Source organism: Aspergillus tanneri (genome assembly GCF_003426965.1).
Source record: "Aspergillus tanneri strain NIH1004 chromosome Unknown AapTan_7_pilon_pilon_pilon, whole genome shotgun sequence".
Classification (NCBI taxonomy): Eukaryota; Fungi; Ascomycota; class Eurotiomycetes; order Eurotiales; family Aspergillaceae; genus Aspergillus; species Aspergillus tanneri.
Window position 1 is genome coordinate 4,419,088 of NW_022984634.1, and position 21,809 is coordinate 4,440,896.

The 21,809-nt window shown below is 45.0% G+C and overlaps 3 protein-coding genes across 3 annotated transcripts; 1 reads left to right on the forward strand and 2 right to left on the reverse strand.

Annotated features, from left to right (window-relative positions):
* Positions 1-9,125: 9,125 nt before the first annotated feature.
* Positions 9,126-16,231, reverse strand: ATNIH1004_008056 (Nonribosomal peptide synthetases (NRPS); the record flags this gene model as incomplete). The annotated part of the gene is made up of 2 exons (XM_033572669.1): positions 9,126-15,725; positions 15,797-16,231. The coding sequence occupies 2 exons, from the start codon at positions 16,229-16,231 to the stop codon at positions 9,126-9,128; spliced, it is 7,035 nt and encodes a 2,344-aa protein (XP_033425984.1).
* Positions 16,232-16,664: 433 nt separating this feature from the next.
* Positions 16,665-18,934, forward strand: fmpF (phenol 2-monooxygenase fsqG; the record flags this gene model as incomplete). The annotated part of the gene is made up of 7 exons (XM_033572670.1): positions 16,665-16,720; positions 16,776-17,056; positions 17,139-17,344; positions 17,406-17,520; positions 17,580-17,912; positions 17,969-18,019; positions 18,114-18,934. 7 exons carry the CDS (start codon positions 16,665-16,667, stop codon positions 18,932-18,934), a joined length of 1,863 nt encoding a protein of 620 aa, XP_033425985.1.
* An 892-nt stretch (positions 18,935-19,826) lies between these two features.
* PTR2 (peptide transporter ptr2) lies at positions 19,827-21,749 on the reverse strand (the record flags this gene model as incomplete). Its single annotated transcript, XM_033572671.1, has 7 exons — positions 19,827-20,475; positions 20,538-20,724; positions 20,777-20,916; positions 20,966-21,074; positions 21,126-21,274; positions 21,328-21,508; positions 21,563-21,749. 7 exons carry the CDS (start codon positions 21,747-21,749, stop codon positions 19,827-19,829), a joined length of 1,602 nt encoding a protein of 533 aa, XP_033425986.1.
* Between the last annotated feature and the right edge of the window lie 60 nt (positions 21,750-21,809).

Genomic DNA, 21,809 nt, shown 5'->3' on the forward strand with positions numbered 1-21,809 from the left:
ATAATAATAATATTAAGCTTGGTAAACCAGCATGCCTTCCCAATCCTTTCCAGTGTTTTATTAATTAAAGGAAGTGGATATTAGTCCTTTTTTGTAATTATATTTAAGCCTTGGTAGTTATAATAAAAGCGTAGTCTTCCTCCTGGTTTTTTTACCAAGAGAACTAGGGCTGCAGCAGATAAATTGCTAACTTATATAAACTGTTTATCCAACAGCTTTAAAAGGGTTTTTTTAAGAACTAGTAATTTATCGCGAGACATGTTATATAGTAGTTTATATAGGGGTTTATAAGTATTTTTATTTTTGTCTTTTTTTAGCTTAATTTTATGGTCGACTCCAGCTCCACGGTGCGGTGGGAGTTTGTCGGCTTCTTTGTGGCTAAATACCGGGAGAAATTGGCGGTAATGTGCTGGTAGTTTGTTTTTAAAGTTTATATATTTTTTTATTATAAGTACTTTTTTAATATCTTTTAGGCTTGCGGTAAAAACTTGTATCTTCTTGTTTTTTCTTTTTTTCCTAGCCTATATATTAAAAAAGTTGGCATTAATAAAAATAATTTTAGGAATTCTAGACTGGTAGTATTCGCTGCTAACTTTGGTTTTAGTGTTTTAGAAGATTAACTTTAATCTGTTAGTAAATATATTAGCTTTTTAAAAGATTAGCCATAGGAGTCCTAGTATAATATTGTCGCCTATATTAGTCGGGCCCATGTAAAGGAATATCCTTTGTTAGTAGTGGCTTTTAATATTTAATAATATATAGGCTACCTTGGTAACATACTTTCTAGTATCCCCAATTCCTTTAATAAACCGTGGCGGGATGGTAATGCGCTGGAGGCAGTGTTTTTAGGTAAACTTAGAAAAGATTATTTTATAAGGGTTACAGCCTGTATTAACTAAAGCATTTGCATTGTATTCCTTGTTAACCAGGGCTGTAACTATAAAGGGTGGACCTTTTATATTTTCCTTAAAGTTTTCCTATTCTTCTTTCGCCTCTATCCACTCCTATTTACAACTTAAAACAGGAGCTACACTTTTCCCGCTTTGGATTTATCTTTGTTTTCTAGGTTGTCCTCGTCCTCCAGCACCGCACCGGTGATATTAGCGACTATGGGGATCCTAGGCAAAGGTAGTTGGGGCCTCCTGGGGGGTTAGAAGGGACAGTCTCTAACTATATAGCCTAGGGCTTTATAATATATACACAGCTTTTCACTCTATTATTAGTTAATCTCCTGAGTTACCTATTTAGCATGTCGGGAGCTGACAGTTTTCACTGCCGGTTCCCAGTTTATAGTATTACTAGGAGGGATAACAGCTTCACCTGGGTTTTTATAATAAGGTGGTGCCCATGGTCCCTTCTCTTTCCGCTTAAAATTCTTAAGGTAATAAGAGATCTTCTACATTTATTAGTAAAATTTATTATACATCTTTTTTTCCTTAATATTTATTAATTAGTTTTTAATTGTTTGGTTTAACACGCTTTTTAAATACCCTTTTTTAACTTTATCTTCCCAACCGCTGCCACCCGCTTCGAGGAGTAACCCATTAAGTTCCGCGACCAATTCTAGTACGGAGCAGTTTCCTTGGCGTAGAGTATTTAGGCGTACTAGGGCCTTCTCTTAACGGGTTGGATCACTAAAGGCGCTTTCCAGCTGGCTGTAAAATCCTTGGAGTATAAAGCTCGGAGAAGACTTATTAGCTGCAATCCGTGCATGGATCCTTGCTGCTGCCTTGCCTCCCAGGTAGACCTCGGCGTGACCCTCGCGGAGGTTCCAAGGTCCAGAACCTCGCACCGCCCCGCGCGAGGTGAGGTTCCAACCTGAGCGACCCTTACCCGACCCTCGACCCTCGCCTACCCTCGCGAGGGTCACCCGCAGCGACCCTCCGTGACCCTTGTTTGCATAATTTTTTGACGCTTTTCCTAATTAGGATGAATAAAAATCATAGTTATTTAATAAATTACTGTTATTTACTCGCGTCTTGGTACTGAGTCTAACTGCTGGCGATATTGATTAAACTTAATTAAAATTAAAAGTAATTTGTTTGTTTTATTATTCTTTAAGGTATAATTTGTAGAATATACAGCTACTAGGTTAATTTATCTGGTTGCGTAGTGGTAGTAGATATGCAAAATATTAATACCTGTTTTAGGCGAAATATATATTTAATATATTAGGCAGTAGTATACTTTTAGGAATAAAAATACTTTGCAGGACTAACTTTACAAAAACGGAAAAAACCTTTTTAAACCTAGTTTTATTATTTCCTTTATACTCTATTACCTTATTTATACAAAATGGATTATTTCTTATATTAATAAGAGGGAGATGGTAGAACTCTAAAAGAGTAGGTTAAGGAGATACTTTTAGAAGTTAGAAGTTGTGGGCCCCGAGCCAAAGTTCCTGGCAACCAAAGAGAAGACAACATTCCTTCTACGCAACTGCGTTCCGTGGTCTGTGAGAAGGTTGTTGATTGTCTATTACCTCTTCGAACGAGGACTTAAGATAATAGCTATCCATACAAATGTTACGTGCCAATCCCCCAAATGCCTCCACTACAATATAAAGTCCGAAGAAAACTCTAGTAGAAAATAGACCACCGGGGATAACGGCGACAACGGGGACAACGGGGACAACAGGGACAATAGGGATAATAAGGACTGTAGGGTTAATAGGCCCGAGAAGTTAAACAGGCTTTATCTAGCCCTTTACACAACTGGTTACTGAATGAGAGGGAAATGGTAGAACTCCGAAGGAGTAGGTCAAGGAGACAATCTTAGGCAGTTAGAAGTTGTGGGCCCCAGCCCAAATTCCTGCAGGAGAAAAAACAATATGCCCTTTACGCAACTGCGTCCCGCGGTCTGTGGGAAGGTTGTTAATTGTCTATTACCTCTTCGTATGAGGACTTAAGATAATAGCTATCTATACAAATGTCACGTGCTAATCCCCCGAATTCCTCCACTACATTACTTACGGCCAAGGGTTAGCAAGGGTTACCTGCATTTTAAGGGTAGCGAGGGTTATAACGAGGGTAGAAAGGGTTAAACTAAGGGTAACAAGGGTTATAGCAAGCATAGCGAGGTTAATAATAAGGGTAGCGAGGGTTTTATCAAGGGTCCTTGCGGGTAATCCCTGTTCTCTGTTATTTCTGTTTATAAAGGCTAGTATTATTGTTATAAGTCCTGTACTTCTCTACAACCACTTTTTTTTACCTAAATTATGTCTCAAATATCTCAGACTTCTGACATCTATCCCTTATTTTTTAATAAGGGGGATGCTATAGATCACCTTTAATTCTTATTCCCAGATAACGCGCAGTTATACACAGAGTCCTCGGGTAGCCAGCAGACTTTTAACTTAGTAATTAACTATAATTTTCTTCAACCACCTTCTCCGCCCTCTGTTCCTGACACTCTTCAGCGTGTCGGACCAGACCGAGTAAAGTCTTATGTACTTTACTTAGATATGACACGAAATGAATACGTGGCATGGTGGTTATTAACAGACTTTAGAAGGAAAAAGCAGATCCATTGGGATGCTAGACACTCAGCTGAGTGTTAGCAATATTTTGACCAAGTTGCCCATTCAAAAACTGGAAAGCCTGCAGTTATGTGTAAAAACTGTAGCACAATTCTTAACTATCCAGCTAGTGGGCGCACTGGGACATCTTCAATGCACAAGCATATTAAAGGTGTTAACTGCCGCAGGCGTACCTTAAAAAGGCCAAATATTCAGCAGCTTATACAAAACGCAGTAAGTTATTAATATATATTAGCTTATAGATAACTAACTTTCTATTATCTCTCTAGGCACAAAACGCTCCGAAAAGCACAGTCTTTATACCAGAGATTTGGCGACAAAAGCTAGCAAAACTCATTGTTATCTCACGGCTTCCTTTAAAGTTTCTCGAGCACCCTGAGTTTTATGAAGTTATTCGCTATGCGCATCTTTCACCAGCAGTCCCAGAAATCCCGTCTCCTAAAACAACACGCAATAACATACAGAAATATATAAAAAAACAACAACAAACACTTCTCCAGAAGCTTCCACCTAAAGTAAGCTCTGCTGCATTGGACTGTTGACATCCCCTTTTCCAGGCCTTTATGCAGTAACTGGTTACTTCTTGGATGCCGAGTGGGAATATAAAGAGGTGCTTCTTGGGTTTAAGCCACTTTCTGGGTCACATTCTGGTGTTAACCTAAGTGATGTGGTTCTTAAACTACTTGAACAATATAAGATTACTAACCGGGTACTTGCTGTTACAACTGATAATGTGTTAAATAATAGCACTCTAATAGCAAGTATTTATAATTCAATTTAGATGCTTGAGCTAAATAATAGCTCTACTATTATCCAGGTTCCGTGTCTTGCTCATGTTATTCAACTAAGCCTAAAGGCTCTTCTCGGGCAGATGAAAGCCAATCCGCAGAATAAGATAAGGAGCTTAGTGGTAGAAACTGTTACAGTCTTTCGAGAACAACAGAAAAACACGAGATCGTTAATAATTAAATAAGGTAGTATCTCCTTTTTATTTAAAACCTTTTTCCTAATCTCTTTCTTAGGTCCGAACTCTCGCGATCTATATTAATGCCAGTCCTAACGCCGCGAGACTTTTTATAATCTTTAAACGAAGAGCCGAAACTCGTGCTAATTAGGATTTAAAACTCGCTGGAATTTAACTTATATTATCTTAACGCGCGAAGACTGCAGTTAACTATTAAACTTTTTCTTGTAATATAACCAAGATCACTTGCATTAAATAATAAAGAATGGCGAAAATTAAATATTTTCATTTAAAGCCCTTCTTTGAATACACTACTTTTTTTAAAAACCAAAGATGCCACATTATCTTGTTTTAGTATTTATAATATCTATTTAGCATCTTGAAAAGTTAACTTATTAGCTTTAACAAAAAAAGGTAGCTTGGAAGAATAATGTTATCTGGCTTTATACAGCGAGGGAAAAGCTTGCCTATTACTATTAGATAACTAACCATGTTATGGATCTTTTTGCAGTTGGCACGATCCTCTGCCAAAGAACAAACTTCAATTTTTTTCAGAAGGATTGGGGTAGTCAATACCGTAGCAGTACCGTAAAAGTATGGAAGAATTTCTTAAGCCATATAAACAGGATAGTAAATACACAGCTTGAATTAACAGCTCAGGTATCCACTGAAAATCTTTCAAGGCTTGAGCTTTTACTGGAAATGCAGAGAAGTTAAAACATTTACTACGCAATAATGGCCCTGATGAACTCAACGATATCTTGAGAGTGGTAAGTTCTCTGAGACATAACAAGCTATATAAACTAATATAAAATATAGGCCTCGTGTTTAATCTCCTCGAACTTGGTGGAGAGATAACCAACACCAGTTCCCAGTGCTTGCGAGTGCTCACGGGATGTTTTATTAATCCCAGCAACGGCGCAGGTGTCAGAGACTCTTTAACTCTCTCGGGATATCTGTCACTTTCGCCGCGGCTATTAAAGCCCTCCTCTATTCGAGATGAAATGATGTTTATGTGTGATTAAAATTTAAGATAGAAGAGGGTATCTGTGTTAATAATAAATATCTTATGAAGAGAAACAGGCTGCAATGAAGAGGATAACCAATTAAAATAACTTTGATCCTATCAGCGATATGAGGAGGATAATCCAGATCTTAATTAAACAAATTTATTAGCTCCAATCCCAAGCGAACGAGTGCTAGGTAAAAGGCGCAGAAGCGTTGCTTCTGAAGCGGAGCATGAACAAGAAATAAAGGCTGAAGATAATAAAGCTACTCTTCCATTGCCTGACATGCATCAACGCCTATCAGGAAGAGTTCGGAAACGTTTAAGACTTCTAGATGGATATGAAATTGGTAAAGGATAGTTATATTATAGTAGAGGAATTCGGGGGATTGGCACGTAACATTTGTATGGATAGCTATTATCTTAAGTCCTCGTTCGAAGAGGTAATAGACAATCAACAACCTTCTCACAGACCACAGGACGCAGTTGCGTAGAAGGAATGTTGTCTTCTCTTTAATTGCCAGGAAGTTGTGGGCTCGGGGCCCACAACTTCTGAACTGTCTAAGAGTGTCTCCTTGACCTACTCTTTCGGAGTTCTACCATTTCCCTCTCATTCAATATGTATATATATTATAAAATAAAGCCCTTTATATATTATCTCGTGAGCAGAGTTCCCCTTTTCAAGTAGTTAATAGTTTGTAAGCAAAATACCTAAAGATACAGACAAATATTGCATAAAATATGCAAGTTACGAGCTTCGCATGTTTGTCTTGTTTAAGGACCCGCGGGTCACCCGCGGGTCACCCTCTGAGGGTCGCCAGAAGCCTAGAACCGACCCGCGGGTAAGGGAGTTGGAACCTCGACCCTCGGAGGGTGACCCGCGGGTCACGCCGAGGTCTACTCCCAGGCAGCTGTAGCTGTACTATATTTATTCCAACTCTCCCCCAAGAGAGGCCTTGTCTATCAGCAACTTCGCTTTCAGTTGGCTTAAAAACTGTGGGAAAAGCGTAAGGTCTGTTCCGTTAAACTGTTCGGGGTTGGCTAGCTTCGGGCGAGGGTGCTGTTGTATGGGAGGTAGGGGGTTAGGTACAGGTGCCGCACTCGGTGTGGTGTTCAAAGTTGCCGGGGTTGGAGTTGTTTGGAGTGCAGCTTGGAGTTCCGCGTGTAATGTCTGGATTTGCCCCTGGAAGTGATCTCGTTGTAGACTAAGAGCTATCTGCTGTAGTTCTATTATTTAACAAAATAGGGGCTCGGCCCATGTCGGTAGTTCTGTACTCCCACTTAGTGGGTTATATTCTCCTTCCATTCTGTTCGGTATTAGTTGTTTTCCGTTCTGTTTTATTCCATTCCGTTCCAGTATAAAGTAAGTAAGATGAACGATTCCTAATATCAAAAAGGGCTGAACCCGTAGAACCTACAGATAGGTTATGTACAAGAAGGAATCGTTAAAGGAGGGAAGAAAGGAAGAGGAAAATAAGCGGTAAACAAACAAGATGGGGAGTCACGTGACAGGGATCGAGGGGGGCGCCACTATTTGCACAGGTCAAAATTCTGCCTGCACAGGTCACTAACCCGATTAGGAAACATCTATTTGCACAGGTCAAGACTATACTACATTGGGACGTATCGATGTGATTCTGACACCTTGAAGGCGTCATAGTATTAATGGAAATGCTTTTTATTCGATTCTCCATATAAAAGTGCAACATAGCATGACGCAATTATTAGACATTAATATACCAATTCAGAATACAGTTTGACCAGCTAATCAGAATGCAGATATCAAAATTCCACTGACACCCATGTTAGATCCCCAGATCGCCTGCCCGCTTGCCCCCTCCCTCTACCCTGTCCCCGAGGCATCGCCGGAGATATTCCTTGCCTTGATGCTTCATTCAATGCTTCAAGCGGTGCCTTGTTTGCTGCTTCTTCAGGTCTTGCCTCCACAGATATAGCCGCTGCTGACGATTGCTTTAAGTGCCTCACCTTTCTGAGCAATCCGTACCTCCCGGTCCACTCGCTCATATAATGACAATCCTCGCTTGTTTAAACGGCCGCCGAAGGAAGGCTGTATAAGTGGATCCATTACTAGAAGTCAAGGATCAAGTGGCTCTATTAAATAGCCTGTAATCCACCACTGGCGATGAAAGTGGTCCATATTTAATGGCCTCTGGGCATCGACATATTCCTGAATGATATGAATGCATGGAATTCCAAGTATTACCTGTACTGATTTAGTACAAGGCTTAATTAGCCTCTTGCCAGGGGCCTTTTCGGAAGGTAGTCCTTATAAATTTTTATGAACTTTAAAGAGTGCAAATTGGGATATTTTAAACTTCACATCCCGATAAAGAGGCATATCAAGAGATATAGGCCATCTTATCTTGTTCTCTGTAATCTGCCTCTCTATCTCTGCATCTCTATCAAGCACTGTTCGTTCAAGAGACCGTGTCACTGTTAAAAGGTCTCCTATTGAGGTGTTTAGATCCCTTTTAATAATTATGATGCGCGCCTTCATTTCGAGATGTTGCAGTATTTCCAAAATGAGTATAGGAATTGGTATAGCAATGGAGGAATTTCCTTGCAGTAAAATATTGAAGCCATTCCCACTCCAGATAGTGTATTAACTCCGGAAAAGAGCTATATATCTGTTTAAATTCTTCCCATCTCTAATTCTTCTCCTCAATTGTTGTTGCAAAGATAACTTGTGTCATTTTCTTTCTAGGCTTTGAGTCTGCCTATAATCTCTTAATCCTTTTTTTGTATCTTGAATTTGAACTGTACGAGCGATCATAGGCTTTGCTTTTGCTGAAATATTCTTAAGAATATGCCAGATACAGAGAAGATGGCTGCTTTCTAGAAAGAGATGCATAACTGCATTTATTAAAGCCTTCTCTTTATCTGTAAGAATAGCAAGAGGAAGTGGAAGCTGGAGAACCCGGTATACTCTTCGCATTAAAGCTAGAATAAAAGAATAGGTCTCCTCTTGTTCATCACTTAAAAAGCCACTACTCGTTAAAATGTGCTTCCAGTAGCTGATACACCAACAATATTAAGAAGAGGCATCCTAAACCGGTTGGTTTTATAAGTGCAATCGATACAAAAAATATATGGATTCTTCTTTAGTTGCTGAAGGCACACTTTATGAGTAAGAAATAGCGCAGAAACTCGACCATTTTGAGTAGCATGCTGCATTATCCAACTTCCTTCATCAGGTAAAATAGAAATTAAGGCCTGCATGGGGCTTCGTCCTGCAAGAAATTGCTTATATATTGCAGCCCGGAGGTTGTATATGTCATGGCGTTGGATAAGAGTATTTTGATCTTCTTGACGGAGTATTCGAATAATCTCTCTCGTTGGTATACCAACTTTAATTAAGGCCTTAATTTGATCCCCTTTTTGCTTGATCTCCTCTCTCCGAACTGAAGGATGTGCAATGGCTGATGATGCCTCATGATTATGATCTTTATTCCGTACAACTAAGGTCCATCTAGCTGTATGTTTTGAGTAGCTAATTCGAATCTAAAAGGCAGCCAATTTTTCGAGATTTGGCCTCGCGCTGGCCAGTGGATGTTGAAGCACGCTTTTGACCTTGATCACAGCCAAGATAGACTGCTTCAATAATACCATTGCGGTTCTTGTTGCGTCGAACAACTACTACTGCATAGCCATATTGTAGAGCATGTGCTTTTGCGGCCTTTTGGGTCCATCCCACGCTGAACGACAAACAAGGTCTGAAATCTGCAAGCAGCTTGGCAATCCGCCGATAGCTCCTGGAGGCTCTGGAGGCCGACATGCTCAAAAGGCATCATTGCGACCTCTTGATCTTTGAGACGCTGCAAAAGGTCGGCAACGGCAAGGTTGTCTTCAAGCAATATGCGCCGGGGAAGTGTTGTTAAAGTAGGGCCAACCATTCCTTCGATACCCGGGAGAGGGACATTGCGGCCGTTAAGAGTTTCGCCAAATATAACATCTGAGGATGCTGTCAAGCGCGAGACTAAGACTGCCCAAGCTAGCCTAAGAAATGTTGAGATCGTCACGTTGGACGTCGTCGACCAAGTGAATGGCATTTCAAGCTTCGTCTCAACATCCGCTTTCGGTTGATACGTTGAGGATGGCAAGGCGGGGAAAGGTGTCGCACTTATTGCCGAAAGCTCTTTTTGCCAAAATATATCCATTTCGACCCGCTGAAGCTTTTCAAGATACTTGATGAAAGCTTTGAATGGCGGTCCAACGTGAATAGACTTACCATGATATACCCGTAGAACATTCTCCATCACCATTGACAATACCCAGCCGTCAAATATAGCATGATGTGCGGTCCAGACTAGGAAACGTTTCTTAGCCTTCTCATCATCAATCCATGCAAGTCTTGTCAACGGCATCCCAAGTCCCATTGGATTGTTACGGTCACACTTGAGGTATGATTCCAGAGAGTCATGACTCTCCCATTGAATGTCTTCCCGTACAACGACTTGCACAAGATCCTGCCGAGCTGACAGTATCACCCGCGTACGCATGACTGGATTTGATGTCACAACGCAATCCCAGGCTTCTTTCATTGGATTAGTATTGACTGCAGGGCCCATTTCAAAAACATTCTGAGATATATACGCCCCAGGGGTTCTGGTTGAAAGTGCCATCAATCCCTCCTGCAGTGGGGTGCAGGGGTACATATCCTCTATTACTTCAATAGAGAACCCACACTGCGCCGCAGCTACTTTTCTCTCATCAAGCACGCATGAATCGTCACCAGGAAGAAGAGAGAAAGCAGGTATCTCAACTAATTCTATTCCGGTCTCAGGGGCCTGCTCGGCCATCTCATATAACCTGGGGCGTTGAAAGATATCGGCGACGCTTAGCGAAAGCCCTTGATCTCGTGCTAGGCCTACCAGTCTCATTGCAGCGATCGAATCCCCTCCGATAGTAAAGAAGTTGTCCTCGGCCTGAATTGATTTCACGCCAAGAGCATCAGCCCATAGCTTCTGTAACTTCTCTTCCTTCGGCGTGGCTATTGGTCGACTCTGGGCTTTCGGCCGTTCTCTGAAGAATAACATGTCTTCCGGCGATAGACTGGCACCGGTGGATTGGAGCTTCCTGCGGTCGGTCTTCCCTGATGGCAACAATGGTATATGGCGTAATGGTACATAAACGGATGGGACCATATATGGAGGTAGAGTCAGCGAAAGTAGGACATCAAGACCAGCTGTGACTTCCCACATGATGTCGCGCAGGACTGTATCCCCTAGGTGAATTTCCTCTGAGTAGCCCTTTGACTCCAAAACTTTATTCAGACCGAGGAATGCAATGAGGCTTTTCCGCTGATCACTTTTTGATGTGACCAAGTCCGCGACGACGTCGATTCTCAATCCTAACTTCGACTTCATGTGCCTCTCTATAAGCCCTTCAATCTCAGCCGGCTCGACACGCTGTCCACGAACTTTCAATTGCCTATCTTTGCGGCCGATATAATGTAAAGTGCCATCAGGGTTGTACCGGACTAAATCTCCGGTTTTATACACCCGTCCTTCACGACCAGGTTGAAATCCGGCCAATCCCTTTAGCAGCCATGTAGGATTATGTATGAAGACGGCATCCGTTTGTTTTTGGTCGTCTAGATAGCCTCGACCGAGGATTGGACCTTCAACGAGGAGCTCTCCAATGCTACCAATTGGGGCTAAACGATCATGGTTCGTAGGATCAACGACCCAGGTGTTAGCTCCAAGACCTCGACCAATGTTGCATGGGTCGGTGCCGGGAACAACCGTCTCTGCAGTCACAACCAGGCATTCCGAAGGGCCGTATATATTGACAAGTGTTGTCTTTCCTAGCCACAAGGCATGATCAGCTGCAGCATTGGCTTCTCCTCCCAATTTCAAAACCTTGAGTCCAGGAACCGATTCGGGTGAGAGTAAACGTGAGACGGAAGGGGTGAGATCTGCCGCATTAACTTTCAGGGCATTGATCGCTCCTGGAATGTTATTCTTGCGATCAAAGTCAGAGGGCACACACACACAGCCGCCTGTGATAAGCGTGGAAAGAATCACATCCGTGCTGACATCGAAACTGTAGGACGCGAAATCAAATACTCTCATGTCCACGTCTGGCAGTCGTAAGATTGACTTGCGATAGTTAACGCCAGACAGATAGCTACCATGGGTACTGATAACACCTTTCGGCTTCCCAGTGCTGCCAGAGGTGAAAGTGACGAAAAGTGGTCTATTGGAATCAAAGTGCTGCAGCAGTCGATCAGTAACAACAGCATCATCTGTTAATGCTTCAAGGAGTGAATTTGAAATTAGGACTACTGTTGAGTTGTGCTCAGATGCCAGCTCGGAAGTCATGTCATACTGCAACGGGGAGGCTAGGACATGGTTCGCCTTTGCTCTTGAAATAATCTCGCCCAGCCGTTGTTTGGGCTGGGCGGGGTCAAGGAGAACAAAAGCTCCACCAGCCTTGATAACTGCAAGCATCGATACGATGGTCCAAACGGACTTTTCAAAGCAGAGAGGAACCAGTGACTCGGGTTCGATTCCAACTTTGGAGAGGTGTGATCCAAGGCGCGTAGACAGGTAATCCAACTCGCCGTAGGTTAGGGAACCATCCCAAGCGCAAATTGCAGGGGCGGAAGGCCTGGTATTGGATACCTCACCGATCCGATCATGGACAGATCCTAAAATAGGTGCCCATGGCAGTCGATTCCAGCTCCAGATCTGGTGAAGCTCTTCCCCTGTTAGACAATTGATGCTACCAACAACTTCATCTGGTTCTTGAACCACTTGCCGTGTGATGACCTCTAGCTGATGCATGAGTACTTCCATCTTGGTACGCTCAATTATCCTAGAATCAAAGCTCGCATAGATGTTGATTTGGTTGTCCCTGATCGAGCTGGTCACCATGAGAGGGTAGGTAGTAAAAAAGGATGCATAAGGCTCATCATCTCCACAGTCGTCGTGCAAGATCTTCTCAGTCACATTAGTCATGGGGCTGTCAGTTTCCGACTCTGGCTCCCGTTGGATCACAAGAAGTGTTGCAAATTGGCACGCAACGCGAGCATCCTCGCTCAGCTTCTGTATGTTTTGTAGTCCAAACCCTTCATAGGGGATGGTGTTAATTTCATGTCTCTTGATCTCCTCAAGGAATTCGGCCACTTTCATCTCATTTTGGACTTTTACTCGTCGGGGAATTGTTGTCAAAGTCGGACCATCCATCTCTTCAACACCGGCGACAGGTGCATTACGACCAGTCAAGGTCTCTCCGAAAACCACATCGTCTGTTTGAGTATGCCGTGACACAAGGATACTCCAGGCCGCGCGCAATATGGTTGGTAAAGAAGCATGAACATTTACTTTGGAATCGTTCAAGTTGAATGCAAATCTAGCCGTCGCATCCGCTACTGGCTTGTCCACGGCCGAAGGCAAGTGTGGAAAGATGGAGGCATTAGTCCCTTCAAGCTCCTGGCGCCAATAGTTACTAAATGATTCACAGTCCACCTCTTGGATGTGGCGAATGAACCGTTTATATGGAGTTAAATGGAAGGAAGACGGCGGGCTCCCACGGTACACCTTTTCCACGTGGCTTGTAATAAGGGTTAATATCCAATCATCAAACACGGCATGATGAGCTGTCCAGACAAGAAAGCGTTTCGATACTGACTCCTCACTGCGCTCGCTGACGACAGTCAATCGCATGAGAGCCTTTCCGATCCCCATAGGTTTGTGGCGGTCTATTGCCACGAAATCATTTAGCCCTCCGTCATAACCCACCCATTCAATCGGAACATTAACAACTGCCTGTCCTAGGGTTTGGGGATCTAACTGCACGACTCGCGTTCGAAAGATCACACTTGACATCACAATATGGGTCCAAGCGACCCGCAAGGTATCAATGTTCGTTGTATCACTTAACTCGAAAATATTCTGTGCGATATAGGCTCCGGATCGTCCAGCTGATAAAGCCATCAACCCCTCTTGAAGTGGAGTACAAGGGTAGATATCCACTATTTGCTCTGGTTGAACATCGCATTGTGGAGCAGCTATTCGTCGGGCGTCCGACGGCGCTATATGGTCCGGCAAAAGATCAAAGGGAGCATCCTGAAGGTCAGCTTGTTTACCATCTACCTGCGTAATACAACGTGCCATATCAGTAAGCTGTGGCCATTGAAGAATGTCCGCGATACGTATCTCCTCCTGTTGCTTATTTTCAATGCCATGCTTTCTAATAAGCCCGACGAGCTTCATTGCGGCAAGGGAATCGCCGCCGAGGGAAAAGAAGTTATCATCAAGAAGAATGCTATCTGCACGATGCGGAAAGATCTGTCCCCATAGACTTTGTAGTAGCTTTTCCTGTGGCGTGCTCTGTCCTCGTGTATCAACCGTTGCAACCTGCGGCTTTCTAAAGGCTGCCAAGTCATCGACCGATAATGACTCCCCTATCGAACGCAACTTCAACCGGTTTATTTTGCCAGAGGGAAGAAGTGGCATACGCCATGATGGAACATAAATAGAGGGGACCATATAACGTGGTAGGACCTTGAAGAGATTAATGTGCTCGAGGATCTCCCACATGGCGGACGTTAGCTCCTGTACACTGGGAGCATCGGATGCCGTAAATCGCGCTTGTGCAGCTCGCTCGAGGCCCAGGAAAGCCACCAAAACAGACTGCTTCCCAGAATTCGTGTTGATAGAAATTAGATCAACCACGATATCGACCACGCAGTTTCCTTGCATGTATATTTGTTGCTGCATACTATGTTCAATCTCCCCGAGTTCGACACGCTGTCCATTTACCTTGACCTGCGTGTCTTTGCGACCAATGAACGTGAGTGTTCCGTTGGAATTGTAAGATACGAGATCACCAGTTTTGTACAGACGGCCCCGCCTGCCGAAAGCTCGCAGCCATGGTGGATCCACGATGAACGCTGCTAAGGTCCGCTCCTCATCATGAAGATATCCAGACCCAACGAGCGGGCCCTCAATAACAAGCTCGCCAATAGTTCCGAGGGGTACCAAGTGTCCACTATCTGCGGGATCAACAACCCAAGTGACTGCGCCTAGGCCTCGGCCAATAGTATGTGCTTCAGGAGACAAATGCGAGACGGTGTTCGCTGTTGACACGACAGTGCATTCAGCTGGACCATAGCCGTTGATGAGCTTCACCGTAATAGGCCATCTTTCGATATCGAATGTCGAGATTTGCTCTCCTCCCAAATGTAACAGGCGTAAGGACGGTACATTTTCTGGTTGCACTAGCCGGGCCAACGATGGAGTGAGCATGACTTGGTTCGCATTGAATGCGTTTATCGCATCGCTAGGATCAGCCTCTCGAGATGCATCAGACGGTACGCAAACACACCCTCCGAGCAGTAACGGCGCCAGAGTAGACTCGATGCTAATATCGAAGCTATAAGAAGCAAAGTCGAGCACCCGCGGAGAGTGTGTGTAGAGCTCGGACCTGCGATAATGAACTGCGGAGACAAAGTTGGAGTGTGAGATCATAGCTCCCTTTGGCTGGCCGGTACTACCAGAGGTGAATACCACGTATAGGAGTGAATCCGGCTTAACTACTGGTCTCAATGTTCTAGATCGTCCGGAACTTTTTGTGGGCTGTGTAGGCTGTACCAACACCACTTCCGGCACCAACCTTCGTCCGAGGTCCTCTTTCTGAGGTGATGTGACCATCAAATTCGCTCTGGTTTGCATCACAATTGAGCGCAAGCGCGCCTCCGGCTGAGAAGCGTCCAGCAGAGCAAACGCAGCACCAGTACTAACAATCGCAATGATAGCCACCACGGCCCATGCCGACTTCTCGAAACACAATGGAATCAGCATCCCTGGTCCGACTCCATGTGCCTTTAACTGGTTAGCCAGTCGGTCTGCACAATCTTGAAGTTCCTGATAGGTGAGACTCGCGTCCCACCCACTAACTGCCGTTGATCCAGGGTGCGCCTCAACTTGCTCAAAGAACACATCAAGTATTGAAGCATTGATTTCAGGGGGAACCGCGCTGTTCCATCTCCGAATCCGGGCGCTGTCCTCTGGCGTGAGATAGTTTTCAGGAGCACACAGCTCATCATCACCAACGACAAGTGCTACTAGGAATGAGCGAAGCATTTCAATGTGGTCATTTACCAACATTGTTGAAATGGTGAGTGGGTTGAAGTTTGCGGAAATTGCGATCCAGCTGCCACATTGTGCAAGCTCAAATCCCCCAGTACTCTAAATTGACTTAGTATGTGACCCTGAAGAACCCCAGGGCCCCAGAACAAAAGGCTCTATGTTTAACGCACCTGGTGACCACATTCCCCTTCCCTCGCGCCTAATAGATCGTTTTGGGGCCAGCTTAGGGAGGCGGTCCCAGTGGCATTAAGTGGGAGTAATAGCTTTTCCGTAAATATCCTTTCATTTTCTAACTCCGCACATTCTCGTGACTTCTTCACCTCGGAGACGAAATCTCCTACTGCCGATTTTGACTTCGCGTAATAGATCACGTCTGCTTTGAGATCTTTTCTAGATTCCAATTGGGCAACCACCCGCGACCATGCACATTGCAGAAGGGTACGTAGATCGACCATTTGACGACTGCAGAAGTCATGCAGCGGAGCCGTCTGGATGAGATACTGCACCGGGGTCTGGGTTAACCCATTCTTCGATGTTTCAAGATTCAAAACTGTGTACCCGTTCTTCTCTTCGTTTGTGTGATAGCGGACGACTGGAGACAACATATTGTGGTTTTTCAGCTATAACAGTGTAAATACTTTTCAGGCAAATACACGGTATTGATGGTATCTTCCTGGATTTGCAAGTTTATGTAACGATGTGTGTGGAAGCGATTGCTGACCCAAAAGAAATGAGGCGAAGAGGAAGGACAGGGAATCAATCAAATGCTAGGATAAACCATCCCCAGCCTAGCGATAATTGCAAATAGGTTACGATAATTTTGTTCGTGATGCGACGTACTTCGGGGAGGACAAACGTCGCCGAACACTACTAAAGGGTGAAGTCCGACAGTCGGCCCGAACGATTCGGAGAAGCATTCCTGTAGTAAGAGATGATCCCGACAAGTTACCAACATATAAAAACGCAATTCACCAAAGTTTTCGGGCAGATGATGTCAGCAAGCCTTTAGAAAATATCGAAGCTTACAGCCATCACAAGATGGGTTCGCGATCGGACTACGTTGACGTACTTATCGTCGGAGCAGGCCCTGCCGGGTAAGTTGGCGCCATTTGCCCAAATTTGGCTGGAACTAATGTCCTCGGCGTCAAGTCTCACCGCGGCAAATTGTTTTCTTGGGAGTCGATTGAATGTCCGTATTATCGACAAGAAAGACGGGATTGTAGAGGCAGGCAAAGCCGACGGGTTAAAAAGCATTTCCCTGGAGGTTCTGGATAGCTTCGGAATTGGCGATAGTATTCGCAATGAGGCCCATAGAGTCGAGGAAATTACCCTTTGGAATTCTGACCTAGCGGGGGGTCTTTCCCGTGCGTGTATAATCCCGGACCGCATACCTGAGCTTGGAAAGCCTCGAGAAGTCTCTTTGCATCAAGGTATGAACACATCCTAATCATCGGTTCCCGGTCTCTCGCGAAAGGGAGACGAAATTTGCTCATGGCATTGCCATCAATTCAGGTAGGATTGGACACCATATGATCCAGAATCTACACAAGCGTAGTAGCATCGAAGTGGAATGGAGAAAGCAGCCGGTGCATATGGATATCGACCTCGATCAAGTAGACAATCCAGAGGCATACCCGATCACTGTATCACTTGAAACTTCGGAAGATGGGTCAGATCCAGGACTGTTATGGCAACCCATGCATGCCCAGCAAGATAGTGTAAGTACCTTCAGTCTACAATAAATCCAGAGCTAATACGGAAAAGACAAAGCGCCCGGAGATCGTAAAAGAGACCATCCACGCTAAATACGTCTTGGGATGTGATGGGGCGCGCAGCTGGATTCGACAACGTCTCGGTATCTCATTTATTGGGGATTTAACTGATTCAACATGGGGTATGTAACGAAGCGAGCCACGAACTACCAGGCGACCCTGACTTCTAAAATCATGCTAGGCGTAATGGACATAGTCCCCAAGACAAGCTTCCCAGATATCCGCAAGGTGGCCGTCATTCATTCCTCGAAGGGTACCGTCATGTCTGTGCCCCGTGAAGACAGGCTTGTCCGATTCTATATCCAGATTGACGCTGTCAATCCAGATGCTGCATCTGGATTGGCGCGACATGACCTAAAGGTGGATGATCTGCTTGATGCCGCACGCGCGATCATGTTCCCCTATACTATGGAGGCTGCAGAGTGTGCTTGGTGGTCAGCCTATCGCGTTGGACAGCGGGTTGCCAACGAATTTGCTCGCCATGATCGGGTCTTCCTGGCTGGCGACTCGGTTCGTGAGTATCGTCTAGAAGTGATGGGGCTGCCAACCAGCGACCGCTAACCTTTATAGACACGCACTCCCCAAAGGCCGGTCAGGGTATGAATACCAGCATTCAAGACGGTATGTTAGAGCCCCTTAGCATACAGTTCATGCGAAGCCTTGCGTCTTTCTGGGATCATAGGAAAGCAAGCATGCTAACTAGAAGTCTCCAAAGCATACAACATTGGCTGGAAGCTTCGAGCATGCCTAGAACACCAGTGTGGTCGGGAAATTCTAGCAACGTATGAGAGCGAACGCAAGCCAGTCGCAGAAGCTTTGATCAACTTCGACCGTGACTATCTAAAGCACTTTGCAAAGCAACATGCCTCCAACCACGCGGACTTTCTCGATGCCTACCTGAAAGGGCAGAGATTCACCACAGGAATAGGCATCAGGTATCCTCCCTCGCTCCTGATTACTGAAGATGTCGATGTCCAGTCATTACAAAGAGGGTTGGTCCCTGGTCTGCGTCTCCCGGATTTCCAAGTAGTAAACCAATCTGATGGGGTGCCTATCCGCATCCATCAACGATTGCGAGCTGATGGGAAGTTTCGCATTCTCGTGTTTCCTGGCGACGTTTCTCAAGAATACACCATGTCGCGACTCAACCAGTTCGGGGGATGGCTGGCTAAGTCTAAATTAGACGTCGAGGTGTCCCTCCCGCAAGGGGGGTCAGGAGAGTTCTTTATTGAGACCATAACCATCCACTCGGCCCGACGCGCTGATGTGGAGCTCGAGGACTTCCATGAAGCCTTTCATCCATGGAGTTCCAGGTGGGGATGGAACTACTGGAACGTTTATGCGGACGATGAAAGCTATCATGATGGTCATGGAGAGGCATATCAACGGTGTGGTCTCGACCGAAATCACGATTGTGTCGCAGTGGTGCGACCGGACGGATATATCAGCGTTGTCTGCGATTTAGAGAATACGGAAGCGGTTGCGTCTTTCTTTGACACACTTCAGCCTATTAAGGCGGTAAGACCACGCATCTAGATTATGAAATGCACGCTGTGGTGTGTTTTGAGTCTCGAGTTCGAACTCCGTGGCTCCCTGGACGCGTTGAAAACGACTCCACACCGCCTTGGGCAGAAAGAACGACGAATCGATCATAAATTTACACCAAAATTAACTACCCTTTGGCTCAGAAACGATGAATAATTGTTCTATTAATAATTTAATAATCAGCATTGTAGACGCGATCTACGATGTAGATCGTTAGAACCATCATGAAGGAAACGTCGTGGCAAGAATATATTAGTTGTTTTGATCATATATTATTGAGTGTTATGTGTAGCGGGCAGGGCCCGCAAAGTGCTCGAGCCTGTATACGGGGCACTCGCGAGGTCGTGTAGAACTCTCCCGATCACGTGATCTCGTTTACCTCGCACACACATTTACCTGTTCGGCCGCCGACGGCCGCAGATAGAAGCTCTTCAGCGAGTTCTTTTAGTCCAAATCTATTATATAGGTTGAACCGGCTACTAGCCCGTGACATTATGAAATAGGATCGGCCCGAGGATTATCCGAATGGATCGGCAAAGTCCTCGCTTATATATGTCTTCCCACAGACGAAATTCCTGTATACTAACTAAGTTCGCTCATCCAATTCAATGGCTTAGTTCACTCTATTCAATGCCAATTCCTCTGACCTACTGTAGATTCACAACATTGAGAATGGCAACTGCGTCCAAGACGTTAACATATATATTAGAGTATAACCCGCATAACTACCAAGCACTCTACCATAGGGTTATAACTATCCAAACCGTTTACAGATAGAACCCGGTATAGGCCTCAGATGATACAAAAATCTGTCTTGTGAACACATCTATATAGGTAGGGCAAAACATGTTATTGAGGGAAGGACTACACAGATTCTCCCTCCTCATTTATCCTCCCGATCAATTGCATTGTATTTCTTGAACAGAATCCAGAAAACAACCGCCACAAGGAACATAGCTACCGCTAGCCCGGTATACATCCATATCAGGCTGGGATCGTGAGCTAACGGAGTGATCGCGATACCAATCGCCGACCCTGCCGCCGCACCTAGTTGACCGAGCGCTTGGACCACAGCTTTCATGTCAGTCGGGGCCTTCGTATAGGTGTATTCCGACAGGGTCACAAAGGAGAAAATTTCTGCGACGGCAAGGATGATATATGTTGGAGTCTGAAGAAACACGTTGACCTGGTTTGGGATCCGACCACCCTCAGCCCCAGGGCACGCAAGAGGCCGGTCATAACAGGGGCCAGTGTTGTAGATAATCTTCTGAACCCCAGCAGCAAATGCCATTGATGCGCTCATCGTAATGAATCCCATTGCCATGCGTGTGATTGACTGAAACTTTACGTTTTTCTTGTTCAGCAAGGGGTATAACCCTTTTTGGATAACTGGACCCATTATGACGCAGAATATAGGATTCATCGCGGTGATAGTGTCGTTCGGGATTCCATAGGTTTTCATTTGCCCTGCTTGAGAAATCAGATTATTGGATGCCTGGCTGAGGCAGGTGAAGAATAGAATGAACCCTAGTCTACGGTGGATGTGTGAGTGAAAGCTCTAGGGGACGCGCATGTACAGGGGCACGTCACTTACATGACTCGACAAGCCACTAGTCCGCGCCGGATCTCATTCACAAAGGTTTCGTCCCATGAAACGTCCTTGGCGAAATGCTCCCGTTGGTAAGATGGCATGGCAGCATCTAGCTGGAAGCGGCCACGGATGGCACAGGAGAGCACACTTCCTGCCTTCGGTAGAATATTACCGGTTGGTGGAAGTTTGCCTACCGAAAAGTTAGTATCAGCTGCTCACGTCTAATTGGTGGAGCAACTTACGAAACCGCTTCTGTCCTAGAATAAGAAAGACAAGTCCAGCGGCAAGAAAGCAGCTGGGGAGAAGATAGGCTGCCCAGAAGGAAACGTTCTTCTCTATAAATGTTGTCGGGATCGCTGATAGACTTGCAATATTGACGAGCCTTATTTACCTTAGTAAACGAGTAAATGAAAAGGACGAAGTTAATTTACCAGTATTGTGCGTTGTATATGTACTGCGTTGTTAGACCACGATCATATACAACCTGCTTGCCGTTGGGTAACGTTGTCACCTTAACTTCGGTCGGTGCATACTGGTCCACTGATTTCAACATGGTGAGTAAGGTGTCGCTTTAAAGATGGTCAGACTCACTCATGAGAGGTGTCACCGTCGCCCTCACGCCCCCTACCGCCAATCCAATGAGAACCATGGCTGCAATTAACCCGCCAAAAGTGACCCTATACTCTGTGGCGGAGCTCACCGAGGTAGCAATTAAAATTACGCACCCGATTAAGTAGAAGCTTTACAAGGATTAGAAAGTGCTCGAAGACTGAATAGCAGCCCTGGAACTCACATCAAACTTAGGCGCAATGTCCGATAACGACCAAGATAGACGTCCGAGATAATCGCGAAAGGAATTGGTGTTAAATAGGAGAAAAACATGAAGACATTGTATATTGTGGATGCCTTCGCTTCACCCAGGCCTAATGCCCCCGGTAAACTCTTATGTCCAGAGGGGTTTTGCATGTAGTTCTCTGTCCGGCATGTTAATATGAGACCCACGAAATATTTTGTCCCACTTCACTCACGCCAGGGAGTTGTGATGCCCCAGTATGTGAATCGCTCTGCTGCGGCAATGAAAGCTACCACCCATACAGTTCCTGGGACCTTCGCCAGAACACGAGGTAGGTCAGGATCGAGGTCCGTTGCAGAAACATCTGCTGCCTGTAGAGTCGTTGTCTCCGACTTCTCTGTCGAGTCGTCTGTCGCGGTCATGGTTATTGCTGAAGGATGGACTTTCCAAGTTGCGATCACGATTGTACATAGACCTAAGTA